This window comes from Phalacrocorax aristotelis, chromosome 10 (assembly GCF_949628215.1).
Source record: "Phalacrocorax aristotelis chromosome 10, bGulAri2.1, whole genome shotgun sequence".
Classification (NCBI taxonomy): Eukaryota; Metazoa; Chordata; class Aves; order Suliformes; family Phalacrocoracidae; genus Phalacrocorax; species Phalacrocorax aristotelis.
In genome coordinates this window covers 6,792,961-6,810,973 of record NC_134285.1, presented here as the reverse complement: position 1 = coordinate 6,810,973, position 18,013 = coordinate 6,792,961, and the positions used below count along the sequence as shown (strand labels likewise).

General features: G+C 37.1%; 3 protein-coding genes across 20 annotated transcripts in view; 2 read left to right on the top strand and 1 right to left on the bottom strand.

Moving 5' to 3' along the window:
• Positions 1–9,015, top strand: part of GPR146 (G protein-coupled receptor 146) — a 54,645-nt gene extending 45,630 nt beyond the window's left edge. For 7 of the 15 annotated variants that reach the window (XM_075104935.1, XM_075104936.1, XM_075104940.1 and 4 more), the window contains one exon: positions 1,349–1,787. Coding sequence is in view for 10 of the 15 variants with exons in the window: in XM_075104940.1 (XP_074961041.1) it covers positions 1,349–1,443 (95 nt within the window). In the remaining 5 variants the exon portion in view is untranslated. Of the gene's footprint in view, positions 1–1,348; positions 1,788–1,822; positions 2,225–4,501 lie in introns of those variants that run through there. The other 8 variants (XM_075104929.1, XM_075104928.1, XM_075104927.1 and 5 more) reach the window with 3 other exon arrangements.
• Positions 1–18,013, bottom strand: part of CHLSN (cholesin) — a 140,751-nt gene that overhangs the window by 87,055 nt on the left and 35,683 nt on the right. The window lies entirely within an intron of this gene.
• Positions 10,777–18,013, top strand: part of GPER1 (G protein-coupled estrogen receptor 1) — a 29,641-nt gene continuing 22,404 nt past the window's right edge. Inside the window, exon 1 of the mRNA XM_075104923.1 lies at positions 10,777–17,930. The gene's annotated coding sequence lies outside the window, so the exon portion shown is untranslated. The remainder of the gene's footprint in view (positions 17,931–18,013) is intronic.

The window sequence follows — 18,013 nt, the reverse complement described above, 5'->3', positions numbered from 1 at the left end:
GGTCATGCTTGAAACTGTTACCCAACCTGCTCTGCAACTTAGTGCTGCATGATGAATGAAAATGCCTGAAAAAACCCTGACTGCAGCTACGGACTCTGTAATACACCTAAGCAGCAGTTCGCTGTTTTTCTCATTAATTGAATATCATTTATGCATCTTTTCTAAAATAATCTTTGCCACCAAGTGCTCTTAACTTTTTGTGCGGTGTTGTAAGAAGTTTTTCTTAAGTACCTCGTGCTAGTTTTTATCTAAATAAAACCAGGTTCAATTTCTATGTCATGTAAAGAAATTGACTTTTGGCCAAGTACCAGAACTCTAAAAGTACTTCTACACTAATACCTTTCCTATTTTGCAGTTTCCCCAGTGAATTTACTATGATTGAAGTCCTTCTAAAGTTTTGAGGCAGCAAAGACTCGATGCTAGTTTGTAACAGAGTTATCTTTAGCACATACGCAATTCTATCTGTGGACTATGTATCAAATAGGAACTGAGGAGTTTTGTGCCATTTGGGAGTTGCAGTGGTTTTACAATACTCACAATGAATTGTTAAATACAAACCAAGAAGCACAGACCTTGCCTAAAAAAATCAAGCTGCAGTCAGATGGAGTAACTCAGCCCACCCTGAGTAACCATTTTCCGTGTTTCTCTGGTATTCATTCCATAAACACCAGCTTAATTTTTAATTCAGGGATTTTGCATTGGTGTTTATTTCCTATGGAATAAAGCCTCAGAATCTCTAAATATAAGACTAATTATTTTGAAAAAATAAGGCAGCTCTTGGTGTTGGTTGATGATACCAGTTAAAAACATACTTTGAAGGTAGTAACTTTAGTGCATAAGTCTAAGGGGTTTCCACATGAACAACAGATGCACCACAGTACCAAATTCAGTATGGGATAAGTTATCAACCTACAGTTCAAAAACTCTTTCAAAAAATGATCAGTTTTAAAGGTGTAGAGAATATACCCACTCACATCCATTAATTACAAATGACATGCAAATACTGAGAACAATTGTCTTTTCAACTTTTCAAACAAGGAACCAGAATGGAATCCATAACACCATCACAAAATGAGGCTCACTTAATGCCTTTTCACAACACCAAAAAAAAAAATCTTCACATTCAAAGTAAATGCTCAGAAACTTTTCTTCCTAGCTTGTATTACAAGCTAGCTCACCTTTGCAAGCAGCACAAACACCTGCGTGCTTCATAATACAGTAATTTAAAAAAACTGATTGTTTGAGGATGCATGGCCTATAAAAATGAAACCTCAAAGCCACATATTCTCAACCCAGGTTAAAAATAAAACCCACACTCCTGAATGAGAGCTGTTGATTGCACTTGCAGGGAATGGAACAGCCTCTCCGATGTCTCCGGAGAACCCCAGCGCAGATGACAATACCATAACAAACCTGCATGCTCCAGCAGCCCGTATATTTTAAGTGGTAAATCTGAAACCCAGAGACTAAACCGAGCTGGATCCAACGGCTCGCTCCCCTCCAAGCACAGCCTCTCACTTCTTGAAACTGGCTGTAAACAGGGAAAGGGAGGGGCCTGCCGCCTGCCAAGCCAAGCAGAAACTTGTGGGTAACTTATAGAGGAAAAACAAGTGCAGCACGGCGGGCGCGCAGAGTAGCACGCTGCCCAGGCGCTGGCAAGAGGCGATCACCATGTTTTCAAAGAGAAACAAGACAGGGCTTTGCAGCCGGCTTCCTTCCTCAGAAATGCTGCTTATCAAACGCGTGCGGATCCGGCAGCGCGGAGGAATGTAAAACGTGAATTAAAGGTAAGAGGCTTTAACAGCAACGCTGCTGAGATTAGGGCCGTGGGAAAGGAAGGCTGGAGAGAGTGCAGCAGCTGCCAGGATGCGCTTTCCTTCTACGTTTTAAGTTCTGATTTTAATTTTCAATGTGATAAAAGTATAAAAGCAGACAAGACCAGAGGAAGCATTAGGGAAGGCTGAGTCAGCCCACAGTAAACAAGAGGACTGCAGCGTTCACTTATGCAACGCAATCAACCTGGGGCTGCAAAACTACTTCTGGCTGGAGAAGGGGTTAGTTTAGATTGATCGAGTCAAACTGCTGCATCCGAAGCATCGCAAGGGTGTACCCAGCCAGGGTCTGTGAAGACAAAACTTGCTTTAAAACGACAAAAGAGATGGCAGGGTAAGAAATGCTGAGCTGGGCCGGGACAGCACAGCAAACAGGTTCAGTGCCTTCACAGGTAAGCGACAATTAAAAATGGGTGATTTCTACATTAGTGGCAAAAATACCTCGTCTGGTAATTTTAGAAGTAATTCAAATTTCTCCAGAAATTTTTATTTTATTTTTATTCATTTTGGAGGTAAGTTTTGTAATTTCATAAGATTACTATTTAACACAATGAATTGCCTACCATTCTATCTTTAAAATAGAATTGCCTTATTTAACTGCATTTTGAGGATGTAAAGAAAAAAGGGGTAATCATTAAAAACATTTGTGAAACCAGCCATCCCCCGCTCTATGAAAGGTAAAGCATGGTAGCAAAGACTGTTGATCATCTGAGACAATTTACAGGCAAGTATTCTGTGGCTGATGTAATTCAGTCTGGAGTAATCAAAGCTACATGCTTAAGAATAAACCTACCTAATGGAATTACATGATTGTATCTGTGCCTGTGCTTAGTCACCCTTGCACTCACTGTAATGCATATATTTGCAATATCTAGTCCAGTCTGCTGCTTTGGTTGAATCAAGTCATAACAGTTCAATGAGATGTAATTTTGGTTGCCTTCAACTGTGCAAAACAGCTTTTCTTTAAAAAAATAACCCCAACTTTCTTAAAAACTTAAAGCAACAGACGCTTCCTGAAAATAAACTGGGTTGTTTTCAGTGCTCAAGAATAGTATGAGGATTGAAAGACAACATAAAGATATCATACTTTCTACTCATGTGCAATACTACAGCTAAAGAACTGCTTTGAGAAAAACAAACAAAAAAGTAAGTTTTTCCACAAAGGTGAAAGAAAGCTTTGAAAACAGCAGAACTGCATCTTGTGCTACTGCCACAGAAGCCACTTACCCGAGGAGATGTAACACATGGCAGCGGAATAAAAATTTGTTTGCCCAGCTAAAATGACTGCATTTTTAGCCAGATATCTGGCACGGGCTATGGTGTTCAGAAAAAAATGCACACAAAACAACTGCAATGGGAACTAAAAAAATGGAAGTTGACATGATTCTGGAACAAATTCTGTGCTATGGCTGAAGTGTCAAAGGATTAGCACTACAGATGCAACCACGTTATCTGTATGCTTACAGAACCCATACTGTATAATTTAGCCATATGGTATAGCATGTTGTCTAGTAACATTCATTTTAATTGCACAATGTTTATTGTGGATTTGATTAAAACTTGTTCTCTCTCTGGAAAGAATGCAGGGATGTGTACTTATACTTTCCTATACGTGCTAAATGGGAAGAACACAAAACAATGCTGGGTATCTGACAGTATCAGAGTACACATGACGTGGGAAGTCACCTGCTGCACAAATTCTACACCGTCCCAGAACTGGGCTGGCAGGAATAATAACCATGATTTTAAGGCTGTGAATGTTTTCAGCTGTACTTTAGAGATTACTTATTTCTGCATTTTGGAAACAGACTTTTCATGATTGCTTTGAAGTTCACTGATTTCAGTTGAAATGTTATCTCTTTACTGACGATAAAGCAAAGATAGCTGGACAACAACAACTGATACTAGCATACTTTTTAAAGAATTCAAGCTATTTGAGAGGCAATGATAGCAAATTCTTGCCTTTTTGGAAAGTCAGGCTGCCCTGATATTAGGTCCCCTAGACTACAGAGGTCCATTGTTCAGAACTAAATGGTTATAGGTTGGAAGTCTGAATATGAACTGACCTATTAAAAAAAACCCCTCACCTCATTTCCCAGTTTCCTCTAGTCTCTGTCAATTTTATCAGTGATCCAGTATACATCTACCATACTGCCTTGGATGTGCCTCCCAAGAAACTAGCTTTTCAAGAGAAAGCTTATTTAACACCTTAGAGAACTCTATTTATCTTATTGCTAAGATGTGTGCTTCAGCTTATACCCTTCAATCCTTCAGCACTACCCTTATATATTATTAGCTATTTAAAATGTACTGTTTAATAATTTTAAAGAACATTGTACTAATCTTCATGTATATTACATCGGTAGTTATCTTGAAGATGCACAATTTATTATTTACTTCTGGTGTGTCCTGCATCAACTAATTTGCCACTAATTTAACTTAAATTAAAACTTCATAACGTTTACTAGTCTAATAAAATTTTTATTCACAGATTACTTTCTTCTAGACTCAGAAGATCAAAAGGCATTTCAGAAACGAACCTTAAATTGATCAGTTGATCGGTTACGTGAAGCATATAATCTCTATCTTTAAAACATTTTCTTTGTACTACATTGTATTTCACTTAGAATATAACAGTTCATCAATACTTTCACTATTTCTCTCTACAGAAAAGCTGGTAACCAGCCGAGAAGATACAAAGCTAAAATCACTATGTGGAGCTGTGAAACCTTAAACAACAGTACCGAGAACAGTGAGGACCGGCATCTCTGCCATGAATTCCACCTTGTGCTTTCCGTCTTTTCCCTACTCTACCTCATTATATGTTTCCCAATTGGCCTTTGTTACAATGGCTTGCTGGTCCTAGTCAATCTCTATAACAAAGCTACCATGACTATGCCAGATGTTTACTTTGTCAACATTGCCATTGCTGGTCTCATCATCAATGCTCTGGCACCAATGTACCTTCTAGGTCTTGCCAATACAAAATGGGCCGTCTGGAATTCTAACAATGAAGTTTATATTACCTTACTTATTTTATTCAACGTCTCGTCTTTAGTTACCATGTACTCTACTACATTACTCAGTTTGGACTACTACATTGAACGTGCTCTGCCTAGAACTTACATGTCAAGTGTGTACAACACCAAACATGTTTGTGGATTCATATGGGGTGGTGCCATGCTTACAAGTTTTTCATCTCTCCTGTTCTACGTCTGCAATCACGTATCCACTAAAATAACTGAATGTTCCAAGATGCAGAACAAAGAAGCAGCAGATGCCATTATGGTCTTTATCGGGTATGTCGTACCAGCTATCGCTGTACTGTATGCACTTGTATTAATCCTGCGACTACGCAAAGAGGCTACACCACTAGATCAAGACACTGGACGATTAGATCCGTCGGTTCACAGGCTTTTGATTGCCACAGTCTGTACACAGTTCACATTATGGACACCCTATTATGTTATTCTCTTGGTAAGCACATTTACTAATGCACAAGGAAGAATTGCAGATGAAAATTACAGTCGAATATTACATTTTACCAAGATTTTATCAAAATTCTTGGCTTTCTCAAGCAGCTTTGTAATGCCTCTGCTCTACAGATACATTAACAAAAACTTTCCCAACAAATTTCGACGTTTGCTTAAAAAGATACACTGTGGGAATCAAGGGTGTTCTCATGAACGCACAGTAGTACAGCAAGTTATGACGTAGGTATGAAAAAGCCTTCTGGTGCCCTGTTCCTGCAGTACTTAGCATACCAGTACTGGGACCGTGATATTGCTGTGTCGGCACTCAGGAGTCATTAACATGAGAGTCCCAACCAAGTGGCTAGAAGGAGCTCTCCATTACAGTTAAATGAAAACAGTCTTAATTTTCAAATAGTTAATTGTTTGCTGAAATCTCGTGAGACTCTGGCCTATGTGCTGTAATACCTGTGACATCTAATACTTCAGTGCACTGAACTGGTTACAAAGCCTAAACGCTGTCTTCAGCGTTCTCATATTCCTGTCTGAAGAAACCACCACCCAGTTTATTGAAGCCTTGACTGAAGACACAGCACCTTTTATCTTGTATAGAAAAAGGCATTACCTTATTTTCTGTACAAAGAAGTAACCGTGCTATCCGTGATGAAGTAAATAGCATTTTTCAATGAAGACGATATAGTTGATCTTTACTAAAGATCATATTATCCAATTATACATGCCCAAGTAGTAAATGTTAATTATAAATTAAATTATTTAATTTCTCTCTCCTTCACTGAATCCCCTCTCAAAGAAGCCTAATTTACCATTTTCAGAAACTATTTTCTCGCACAAACTAACCTAAGTTTTAACGTTTATGGTAAATCGATTTTTTCTAGATATAACAATTAACAAAAACATGTTTTATTTTTCAAGTGCTTTGTTTGCATCCTAAAACATTTCAAGAATTCAGAAATATTTATTAACTAATTCTAGGGGAACTGAGAGATGTTTGTGGCGCATATTAAGATGAAGGACACAGTGGTTTACAAAGTTAAATCAAAATTTAACTAGTAAAGACTCTGGCTAAGTGTTATGGTCCACATATGTTCATGTAACAAGAGTAATTATCTAAAAAATAAATATGTTTATGATTAACATTTTGTATTTTCAAGGGATATGTTTGCAACAAATGAATCCTCTTTAATCTAGGGCATCACTGGAAGTTTGGAAACCATAAAAAGATCCCTCAATACATACAAGATTTTAAAAAGGGAGCAATATATTGGAGTCCTAGTCAGCATCAGCTTTTTGCTGACCTTGCAGAAATGGACTGCCTCCTAATGTGATTCTTGAATACACAATAGAAGTATAGTTTCTATATTTCATGGTGGGGATGAAGAAATCCAATCCAGATTGCCAAATTTTACTGAGTATATGAAATATGTAAGAAACACAAACATGAATTAACAGTTGCCCACAACAGCAAACCACAAAAAATTCACCCAAGGATTACCTGTTGCTGTGCTGTTGTTGCATTATTAATGACTGAGGAAGGGCAGAAGTTAAACGGATATTCTCCTACTGATTTTGGGGCAGCAAGACATCTTTGTCACTCGCCCTGCCACACAGCAGAATCATTTCGTTGCTTAATCTGCCATAACACAACTCAAGTTCCACATGACTTTATTAAAAAACCGTGGCTTTTCAAGCTTCTGGAATTAAAAAAAAACCACAGAGCAAAACCAGAACTGAACCCTTTCCATTGCTTATAGCACAATCTCATCTGATAATCGGTCCTAATTTGTCAGCATAGAGACATGCTTAAGTTCTAAGTGAGAAGCAGGTGAGGGACAGCCTTTTTGGATCTTTTCCCTTCAACATTATTCAGTAATTGCTTATCTTCTTCATATACAAGCATCTCTAAGTTATCAACAGCCTGGTGGAAGACTCTCCATTAATCTTTACTTTTTAAATAATTTTTCATATTTTATTGAAATTTTTTTTAACCCTTACATCCTGTACAGTAAAACACCTATTTCTGTGGGGTTTTCTCCACCTGAAAACTATCCAGTGCAACTACATGAATTTACTTCATAGTTTTAGCCCACTGATGAAAACCATGTTAAGGAATTAAGCCTTTCTTTATCACTGTGTCTGAGTCACACACTAATTTACAGTGCCTCTATGCTGACATGATACTGGCTGCTTTGGTAAGCCATTGGGTTGGTCGGTTGGTTTTTTCCCACTTAACTTGAGAGGTTTGCTATTAATTTCTACACATCTTGAATATTCAAGCTCACTTCCACACAAAAGTGCTTAAGAAATAAGTCTTTCCTTAAAACTGTCAAGCAAATAGGCTCCTCTTCCTCCCATCTGAGGAAAATCAGGTTTCCTAATGCACCACATTAAATCTCTCATGTAAAATCTGTTAAAGAAATTCCATCCTATTATGCAGGAAAAATTCCAGCAGGGAGGAACTGGCTTATCTGGTGTGAATAGAAACTTCCAGAACTGGGACACTGCCAGGATGGTGTAGCTGAACTGGTGACATTAAGTGCAATTTTAACCTCTGTGTTGCTTCCTTACCTCTATTTCCCCCCTCTCGTAAGACATCTTACTTTCTGTCTCTAACAGGACTGTTGCATTTATTTCTGTTCCTTTTTCTCCATGTTAAATCCCCAGTTTCAGAACATGGCTCTTCTATCATCTCTCTTTAGCTTCTCCTCTCATCTTTTCCACTTTTCTATCTGAATGTGCTATTTTATTTAATTTTCATTTTGTTCCTCTGTTTCTGTCCGTGCTTGGTCTTGCCCGCTTGGTGCCATTCACCACTCACATTTACCTGACTAGACTGACTCCTTTACGATGATCCAAATCTTATTCAATGATTTGACATTACATACGAATTTATGTAGTAAAATGGAAGCTGCTATTTAACAGATGGAGAAAGGACAAGGGGTTTTTTTATATAATTTACCCTTGAAATTCCAATGTTTTTTCCTGACCTTTTTTATGGCAGCAGTTAAGTATGTTTGCATGTATCCTTGATAATATACTAAATGCGATGGCAATCATATAGATGAACAACTTCCGTAAGTTAATGAACAAGACTGATATCCGCTTAATATTTTTCAGAGTTAATTTGTTGTATTAGTTGTCTCAAAGAAACTGTGCCATGGAGCTGCCTGACTGCTGTTCTTTTAAGGAAATTCTGAACTTAACTGCAGCACCCTCGCACGGTATCTCTTAAAAAGCAGTATCCTAAAAAGCAAGAACTTTGCAATATTTATATAAAAAACAGTAGGTAAGCAAGTGCAGTAAAATATTTACGGAAATACATGGTATTATAAATATGGAAGAATTTTTATGGACAAACCTTTAACACAAAGTTCTCAAGAACGGGGCCTTTCCATTTCACTTAGCTGAAGGTTTCTGATGACTGTAAATAGGAGCTTATCTATTTCACATTTAAATAAATGAGTAAAATACTGTATATATAAAAGATAAAAATCAGCCTACTGATGTAAAAAGAATTTGCAAAGAATTTATTAAATTATTTCTTAAAGTGTATCATTTAAATGTAAACCTCTGAACGGTAAGGTGTACTGTATGTTTCTGTATGTATATACTGTATACGAGAAAGTACGCACTAGTTCAGTGCCATTATTAACAGTGTTATTTTCTTAAATATTAAATTTGATTTTGTGAGCTGATCTATGGCTTATAGCCCTCTTGCTGAGCCACCAATTAAGTAAAATCAATGAACTAACAAAAACATTGTTCTCTGCTTCTGCTTAAATTATTAACATAGCTAGCTCAAGACAAGTCCTTGTTGACTAACCTAGTAGAGGTCCTAGTTTCAAAAGTTTTCCTCTGAGAATCGAGTTGGTCTCTGAAGACATAATTTCAGTTAATGAAAGAAAGTGATCAACCCCTAGAAAATTTCTGGTTCTGTTAAAATGAAGAGAGTGGCCTTCAATATTATGTCAAAATACTATAGAAATGGTTGTTCTGCAAAGCCTCATAAAGGAACTATTGACTCACAATAAGTTCTCAATAAAAAGTGTTAAAGCGTATCTGGTCACTAAGCTGTGTCATTTTGGGGGTGGGGGATACTTCTTGATAAAAACCTGTTGTAGATGAGGTTAAACCCATGTTGCTTCACTGAATCAAAACATAACAAATTGCATGGCTCGGATGTCAAATCAGACATGTTAAGTTACCGGGTTTCCCAGGCCATAATTTTTACATCATTAAAATCTCATTATTCAGCATCATGAAGTTAGCTGGGAATGAAAGCAAAAAGGCACACACTCTCCAACCCTTTTCAGCATAAAGAATCCTGCAACTCACAGGACAGAGTAACATTGCACCACAGACACACAAGGCTGCTGATTAATGAATACATCGGCCATGTCCTTGTCACTTCCTCTCTTTTGTGCTGCCACAAATGAGATCTCGGAAATCAGCTCCCTGCAGAAATTCTCAGGTTCCCAGAACAAGATAATATAATAACCCCTACCTTTGGCATCCAGAAGAAAATTTAGCTTTAAGAATATGACGTAACTCATAATACATTTATTGCAGTAACAACTGCATAGAACCAAAAGATCACTCACCATGGAACAGTTAGTCTACCCCACGTACATGAAAATATTCTCCTGGCAATACTTTCAAAATTATTAATTTGTGCCCTTTAAATTTTCTGTAAAGTATAGGAAATCAGCAAGGAAAAGTAAACTCTATTTAAAATAGTTATTGTTGAATTCCTTAAAGAAAAAATCTTAGTCCAAGGCACAGTGAGAAATAAATGAAAATGGCAACTGTGAAAATGGAAATTGCAATATTATATCATTTGGTCAAAGCCTAGTATCTGACAAAATGCCCTTACTTCCATACAATGACTTGAAGAGTATTTTCTGTTACTCTAACTGGAGACCCAGCACCTCTAAACAAACACAGAGTACTGATTTTCTTACGCTTCATTCCTCAGAGCTTGAAGGTATAACAATTATATGTAAAAAGCCTATGTTTCTCATCTGGATTTTTCATCCTTTTATACAACAGACTTGAAGATCTTAAACGAGAAGAGGGCTAGGCTAGTTAATAAGCAGCAGGTAACAAATTTGCGAAGGGTGAACCCCTACAGAAATGCAAGTAAAAAGAGTTGATCAGGTATAACCAAGTCAATAGGTTTACACTAGTACAAACCAGGCCAACATGGCACCAGAATCTGCCCTCTTTTGTCCATACAAAGAGATTTACTGAAGACAACCACATTCTGGAGCACTCACAGAAAACACACGTTTAACTATCATATCATAGGAAAATAGGTCCCAAGGTTACAAAAAAATACGACTAACAGAAAACTCAAACGGAAATAACACTTTTGGGGGGGGCAGGTGGGGGTGGGGAGTGCGGGGGAACTACAATTCAATGAAATTGTTTTTGTGCTATGGGTAAGGACATAGCTAAAACCCCATTTCTCATTGCTCATTAAAAATGAGAGCAGTAGAGTGCTCAGGCTGCAGGCCTCCTCATGAGCAGCACAGGACTGGTAAGAGAAAACAAAAGCAGAACCTGGCCAAGTGCTGCTCTCAGTTCTGCTGTTAGCTAGGACTTGGAGAACTACTGACTTCTGCCTAAGCTTCTGCAGCTGTAAAATGCTCAACGCACTGATGAGTCTGAAACATACGCTCTAAGATTAATTTCGGCAGTTTCTTAGTAAGGGAAACCTTGTGTATTTCTTAACTATCTCATGCAATACTTTTTCCAAGTGAAAGCAATCTAAACATACAAAACCAGCTCTGCAGAGTGCCATGGCAACAAATTTGAAGTGTGAAATGTTTCGTCTGTTGTATTTCCTTTAGATTTCCCTGACATATATCAAAATGCTTTGACATATGCTGAATACATTCTTTTCCCATCAGGACAGAAGCGGATTTATTATCTACTTTGTCATTCCACTTTCTTCCTTTCCCAAGTCCTTTCCTTACCTTGGAATTCCACGTGATTTCCTTATATTCCTTCCTTCTAAAGAACTGGCACTTTTAATTACGTTCACAAGAATGGTCAAAATTATTCACAGTCTACAGCAGACAGAATTCTTGTAGTATTACAAATCATGACAGTAAGATTTTTTAAACACCAGATTCTTAGAGTATTTATGAATTAAATAGACAAATGTATTTATTAAAAAGAAAACAAACCTTCCAACCAAAAATTCTTTACAGCAAACAAAATTTATACCCAGAAAGAGAAGCCATTTTAGCTAGTTTAAAAGTGCTTGATGATGCATTATATGGAAAGACAAATAAGCAGCAGCATAAATACTCCCAACTCAGAGACCTGGAGAGACGACTAATAAGAAAAGAAAGAAAAACACACTATTAGTGACATCTTGGAGAAACTGTACCTGCAAGTATACTGCCCAACAGTTGAAATAATTCTGCTATAAAAATGCAGAGAAAGTGCTCAACTCTGAATAAAGTTAACCTTGGAAAATACAAAATAAACTTCCTAAATTGAAGTGGTTTTCTCACAAATCTCACAATAGGAAGTTCTTCTGCCCATCACTTGCATGTTAGCCTATGTGTTATCAATTACGAAATTAATCAAAAAGCCCAATTTTAACAACAACATTTGTAAATTTAAGCTAAAATTTATCTTGAAGCTGGTAGAATTTCCACAACTGTCTCTTAACTCACCTCCAAAACCTTTAAAAGATCATTCTGAACTTAATTCTGGTATTAGGTTATCAAAGCTGTTTCAGAAACTCCACCTGGTGGTCACTCGCAGAATACTCTTGCAGTTCCCAAAAGCAGTAAGATCAGTAAAACTAATTAAAGGATTTAAGTTAATCATTATTTTAAAAAAAATTAAAATGATTCCCAGTTTCTGGTTGAACGCAGATTTGTACTAGCTGGTCCTGCCTGCAAGCAGTAAGGGGATTGCTGCAAGTAGTTGTAAGAAGAAACAAAATTAACCATAACTTCTACAACTGATGTTGGAATGAGGCAGGTAAGAGGAAACAAATCTCTGCAACGGTTAATTTTGGTTCTGAATGTGACAGAAGGATATTTAACCAGGCTGTTAGGTCTGATTATTCACAAGAAAGAAATATTTATTAAAAAGCATATGTTTCTTGTATTGTTTTATGAAACATCTGGTACCAGTCATTGTGGTTGACAAGATGATCAAAGGAAGTGCCATTCCCATTCAGCTCCAGAGCATTGTAATTCTTTCTAATTAAGTTATGGTTTCACTAATTCACAATGAAATAGATTTCATAATGAATACAGAAGTTTCTGAGATTTTTCAGGTCAGCCTGTGTGCAGTTAAATAATCATTCTAGCACCTGCAGTGTGCTACGCAGAGACCAGCTCTCTTCTGAAACATGCCATCAGAAAAAGCTTTTTTCCGCCTTTTAATAGAAGTAGAATATTATTTGGAAGTACAGGCAATTTTTGAGCTCTCATAGCTGAGTTACATAGGTCATCTACCCATACTGAGGAATGATTGATGGAAACATTACTGTATAGTAATAATAACAAAATACTGTTTATAAAACAACTTACATTACAAACAATGCCCAAATAAGCCAATATAAAATCACTAATACTGAATCATGGGCAAGCAATCCTGAGACGTGAAGGCAGCAATCACACAGCACAGAGCACGGCTGTTCTAGAATAAAAGGAAGAAATGTCGATTTATGACCAGCCTCTGAGGCGTAGGTAATTATTAATACAAGTGCTTATGTATACACATCTCCAACTCGTTCTTTTTTAACCCTGTTCAAGCAGAGGCAGTAGGATTATCAAATTTTACAAATTTACATAGCTTCATGTACCTTATAAATCAGTACAAGCATCGGAATTCCATTTTAAAAACCCACACTCAAAAAAAATCCCAAAACCAAACATGCAGGGAATATAATACGCTGAAGACATGCAAGGTTTTTTATTCTAAAATTAATCCATAAACAAAATTCCTTTAACTTTTTTCAAGCTAACAATTCTTGGTTTTGTGTACAACTTCTCTGCCTTTTTTTTTTTCTTTCCATTTTTTATGTCAAAGGCCTAATGTTCCATGTTCTTTTAATCAAGGACACAAATTTGCTTGCTCTCAAGTAAAAAAGAACTAAACATACAGAATATTAAAAATAAGGCCTTTCACAAGAACAATTTTACAAAGTGACTGGCAACTGTGCATCAATATAACAAAAGCCTTAGAATAGATGCTCTTCTCAAAAATTATATTTTTCCAGGAATCTTGAGTAATTGCATTAATACAAGTAGCCTTAAGGTGCTAAAATGCCACCAAGAAAGGCTTCCAATATGTAAGCTCAGCTCTCGAATAGAGTCAAAACAATCTTTGACTAACTGTGGCTAATATCACACACTCAAGTGTGTTTTGGGGTTTTTTTTTGTCATTACATAACAACACTAGAGGAAAAATTAGGATGGAAATACATGTTAGTTTATGAAAAATATATTTGAAAAGCATTTTAGACTATTTCATAATTCAAAATTCCAGTAACACAGCAACTGCTTTTCATCCTAATACACCGAGGAACAGGCAATAACAGCCATTTAATATTCTAAAACAATTCCATCATAGTACACAGGAACGGTTTTCTTAACAATATTACATCAAAAAGGAAGGAAGAGATATGTTAATCAAGAACAGAAGACAACAGCATAGCCCATAAACAGACTTCAGGCTTCTCATGCAGGATTAGCTCCCTAACAATGATGATTACCCTAGAGCAATCCAGCCCAATCCTTAGACTAACTGCAAGTTTACTGCAGCCTTTGGCCTCTGTCCTTGATGACGGTGGTGTTCGATGGTGCACCAAGCGAACAAGAGCTCTGCTGCTCAACTGAGTGTTGCGACTCTTTGCTGAACAACTCATCACAGCAATTCAGAAGGAAGGTGAGCAAGACAGAATCACAATCTCCATAATACTTTACTGGATGTATCTGATTTAAGGCAGAGTATAAAAAGACTGAAATCTCCCTGGTTTCAGCCTCTCACAAGCCAGAAGCATTGAAAGGTGTTTGTTAGAGAAGATGCGGAAGTTTCTCTCATCTGGCAAACACGTATATGAGCGAGAGAGACCTCACTTCAAATTAAACCTACTGTCAGGCATCTGCACTTTGCTACACACATCGGTAATATGGGTCAACTGAGAAAAATTATCAGGTTTGGTCAAGAGAAAAGTGGCTCACATCTGCTTTATTTATAGTAACATCTGTCACTCAGTACTGGATATATTTTGCCATAACAACAAGATGTGCTATACAATAAACAAGAGTTTTGCCCACCACAACACATTGTAGGTGGCTAATGGAATTGTATGCGTTATCAGCGAATCCTTAAATACTGTCACAGCATCTCACAATTATTTAACTTCTGCAACTTCAACCTTTCCAACCCCATCCAGAACATCATTATCATAAATCAACCTCTTCCCTTGAGAGCATGTATACTAATACATACTAACCAAGAAATCATAAATCACTAATAAAAATAGTAAAATTATGCATCATGCCAAACACAGTCACTTAACCACCAAAAAACATTTTGTAGTTTTTTGAAACATTTATACACCTAAACACTAGTCTGTTTGCCACTGTTCTCATATGACTTGCACCCTGTGATCATTTAAGCAAGTTAAATAAACTGTTTTATTATTTAACGAAAGACACAGCTGGTCACGCAACAGCACTAGCTTGCTTTTCTTTTAGTAACGCATTAACTGTGACAATAACAGCACAGTGAGCTGCTGCCAAAAGCACACCATATAGCTGTTAAGATACCTCAGACTGAGTTTTGTCCGTTTCCATTGGCAGAATTGCAGCTAGCAAGAGGGGAATCAGCATGGTCTAAACAAAATAAAGAATACAGAGTTGGGAAACCTTGATTTTCTAACCTCTATTTCTTCTCTGGCATTCAATTTATTCCATCAACTTGGAAGAATAAACTCCTCAGTAGCCAAGTTTCTCCACCTGTAAAATGGGGATACTTTCTGATGTGATTTTTTTGAATCTATGTACACATTCCGAAATTGTAATGTGCTACTTGCTCCTGATTCAAAGTATGATAAATGTTCTTGCCCTTTAAATACCACTGAATAATGAGGTTTAATAAAGGTTTCAGTTAAAGTATGAAATAATGTTTGTAAATATGAACAAAGTTTTGAAGATGTGAGCTTTCTCTTAGATTATTTTTTTCTTTTTAAAGATGGGAGGAAAAAGAAATAACTTTTCTCTTTTTGCTTTTCTGGTTTTATTTATATTTTTTTCTCAGTAGACGATAAGTTCCCCTGCAGCTCTGCTTTGCTACACCTTGCACTGTCAGAAAAGCGGTTACTGAAAAACAGGAAATGTCTTAATACTGCTGTGTTAGGGTGTATCTTCACTTGAGTTACTCCTTGATCACTAACTGCTAATTAACTCTGAGTAATTTAAACCTTTATATATAGTGGTTTGATTATTCCTTAAACTTTTGGTGCAGCCATTAATTTGCATTTATTTTCCTAATAATCACAGAGGGCACAGCCGGGTAGCCTTGTGTACATCCACCCAATGCAAATTCAAAAAAAAGTACAAAATCCAGCAGTTTGCTGGGGGCCCTCAGCCAAGAAATAATTTTACTCACTCCCTGACCCCCAGCAGAGTCACGGTTATCAATCACGTGCCTATTCAGACCACCTCAGTGAAAGTACAGCAAACCGATGCCATAGCTGTTCAGCATTGCCTCATGCACACGTGTGATCCATTCTGGAAGCTAAAAAGTCAAGTTAGTATCTACCAGTTGATGACCAAATGCCTTCTGAAATTTTACTGCAATTTCAAAAACAATCATTTGACTACACTTACACAGTTTAGAGTGCTGCCTGCACAGCCCTAAGTCCTAGAAAAAATAAGGTGATGCTTCAAATTTCAGTCTTTCATGGAAAATCAACAGGGGAGGTTGGGGGCGGGGGGGAGTTGGGAATTGCCTGGCAGGCATAAAATTCCAATGTGTATTTTTTCTTTACCATTCTTATCTACGAGAAATTAACACCAACAAAATAAACCTCGATGTGGGTACCCTCAAAAGCAAATGCTACATACAAAACACCTATACTACACTGCCAGCTTTATCCAGGTTTTTCAGTAACAGTTTGGAGGAACTACTGTAAATATAAGGGAAACAATCTACCCAGTCCAACAAACTACTATGCTAAGATGATCAAAACCAAAGTCAGTATGGAAATTAGGGTGTTCTGAACAACAAGATCATTGGACACCACATTTCACAGAGCCACTGAGCTACTGAAGAGCTGTTTTGGAGGACAGCTACTTCACAAAGAACACGCACCTTCAACCTGAAAGCTGAAATGTCTCTGGGCCACTGCTGCAACCCAAGACCCTCCATGCACACCTCTAGTTTCAAAACAGTATTTGGAGCTACTGCAGTGCTGACCTTCAGGTGGAAATGTAGACATAGTGCTGGAATATTTTCTTCAGGTAATCCACAACTCCAATTTTGAAATCTAGACTTGTACACATTTCTCTCATTTCATTTCTTCGAAGTGTTTTGGCTCTTTCCACACGTTTTTCAACAGCACTTGTTAAAAGTGCAATAAATAAGATGCCATGAAAACAGAAAGTTCTGATCAAGCCACAAATTATCGTCTCAGCCTACAAAAGCCACTGCAGATTATTAAAAGGTTACAATAAAAATGTTCTTCCCCATGTGCTGGTATGAGAAAACATGATGCTACCTATGGTTTCCAGACAGCAAGGCTGCATGCACTAAAAAAAACACGAGCCAACCCTATCTTGCTCATTTATATCTGAGGTTTTAAGAACACTATTCAACATAGTCACTAAGAATACTGATGATGAGCCAGACTAAAGGGTCAAAATGCTGGTTTTTAACACCTTGTGCTCATTGCAGAGTATCTGGAAAAATAATTTATTGCATGTGTACAATACTGGGAGTGTTCCGAGAGCTAATATCCATGGGAAAATAGAAATACACCCTATTTCTAAGAAGGAATCTTAATATTTTTGACATGCACTACTTTGTTTTGAGTTTTTGACTTGTTAAGCAAGAGGCCTTGCTTGGTATTTTTTCAACAGGCTTCTCCTTTTCTAGACCTCTAGCACTTAAAACAGCACACTAGAAAAAAATGTAATTGCAAACGCTGGCCAATACGCATAGGATTACTTCATGAACAGGAAAAAAAAAAATCCACTGGATGGCCTCGCATACTTAGAAATGGCAGGGACAAACACTACTTTTCTGTTCTAAAATATCTCACTGCAGAGGATAATTTGAACTTCAGAGTCACATGATGAAACCATAGGTTTGCTAAACATGCAACGCCTATGGTTTGAATGACTTAAACCAAGTTCTTGTTTCCTTTACAGAACTGTATGTTTTTGTAGTCAGCGAGCGTCTGGATTTTTCATCGTGATGTACAGCAGCTAAAGAAGTTATTGTAATATATACACCCTGCTTTCTACATAAATAAAAAGGGCTATATGCTCCAAACAATAATTATATTTCATCTGACTATTCACAGTGAAAGTCTCAGCCGGCTCTATCTGTGGAGCATTTTCTTCAAAAGGTAAGTGCTTTATATTACTTTGAATATGCAATGTTTTATTCAACACAAGAGGCTAAAATTGTGAAGCTAAGGTTATGATGTAA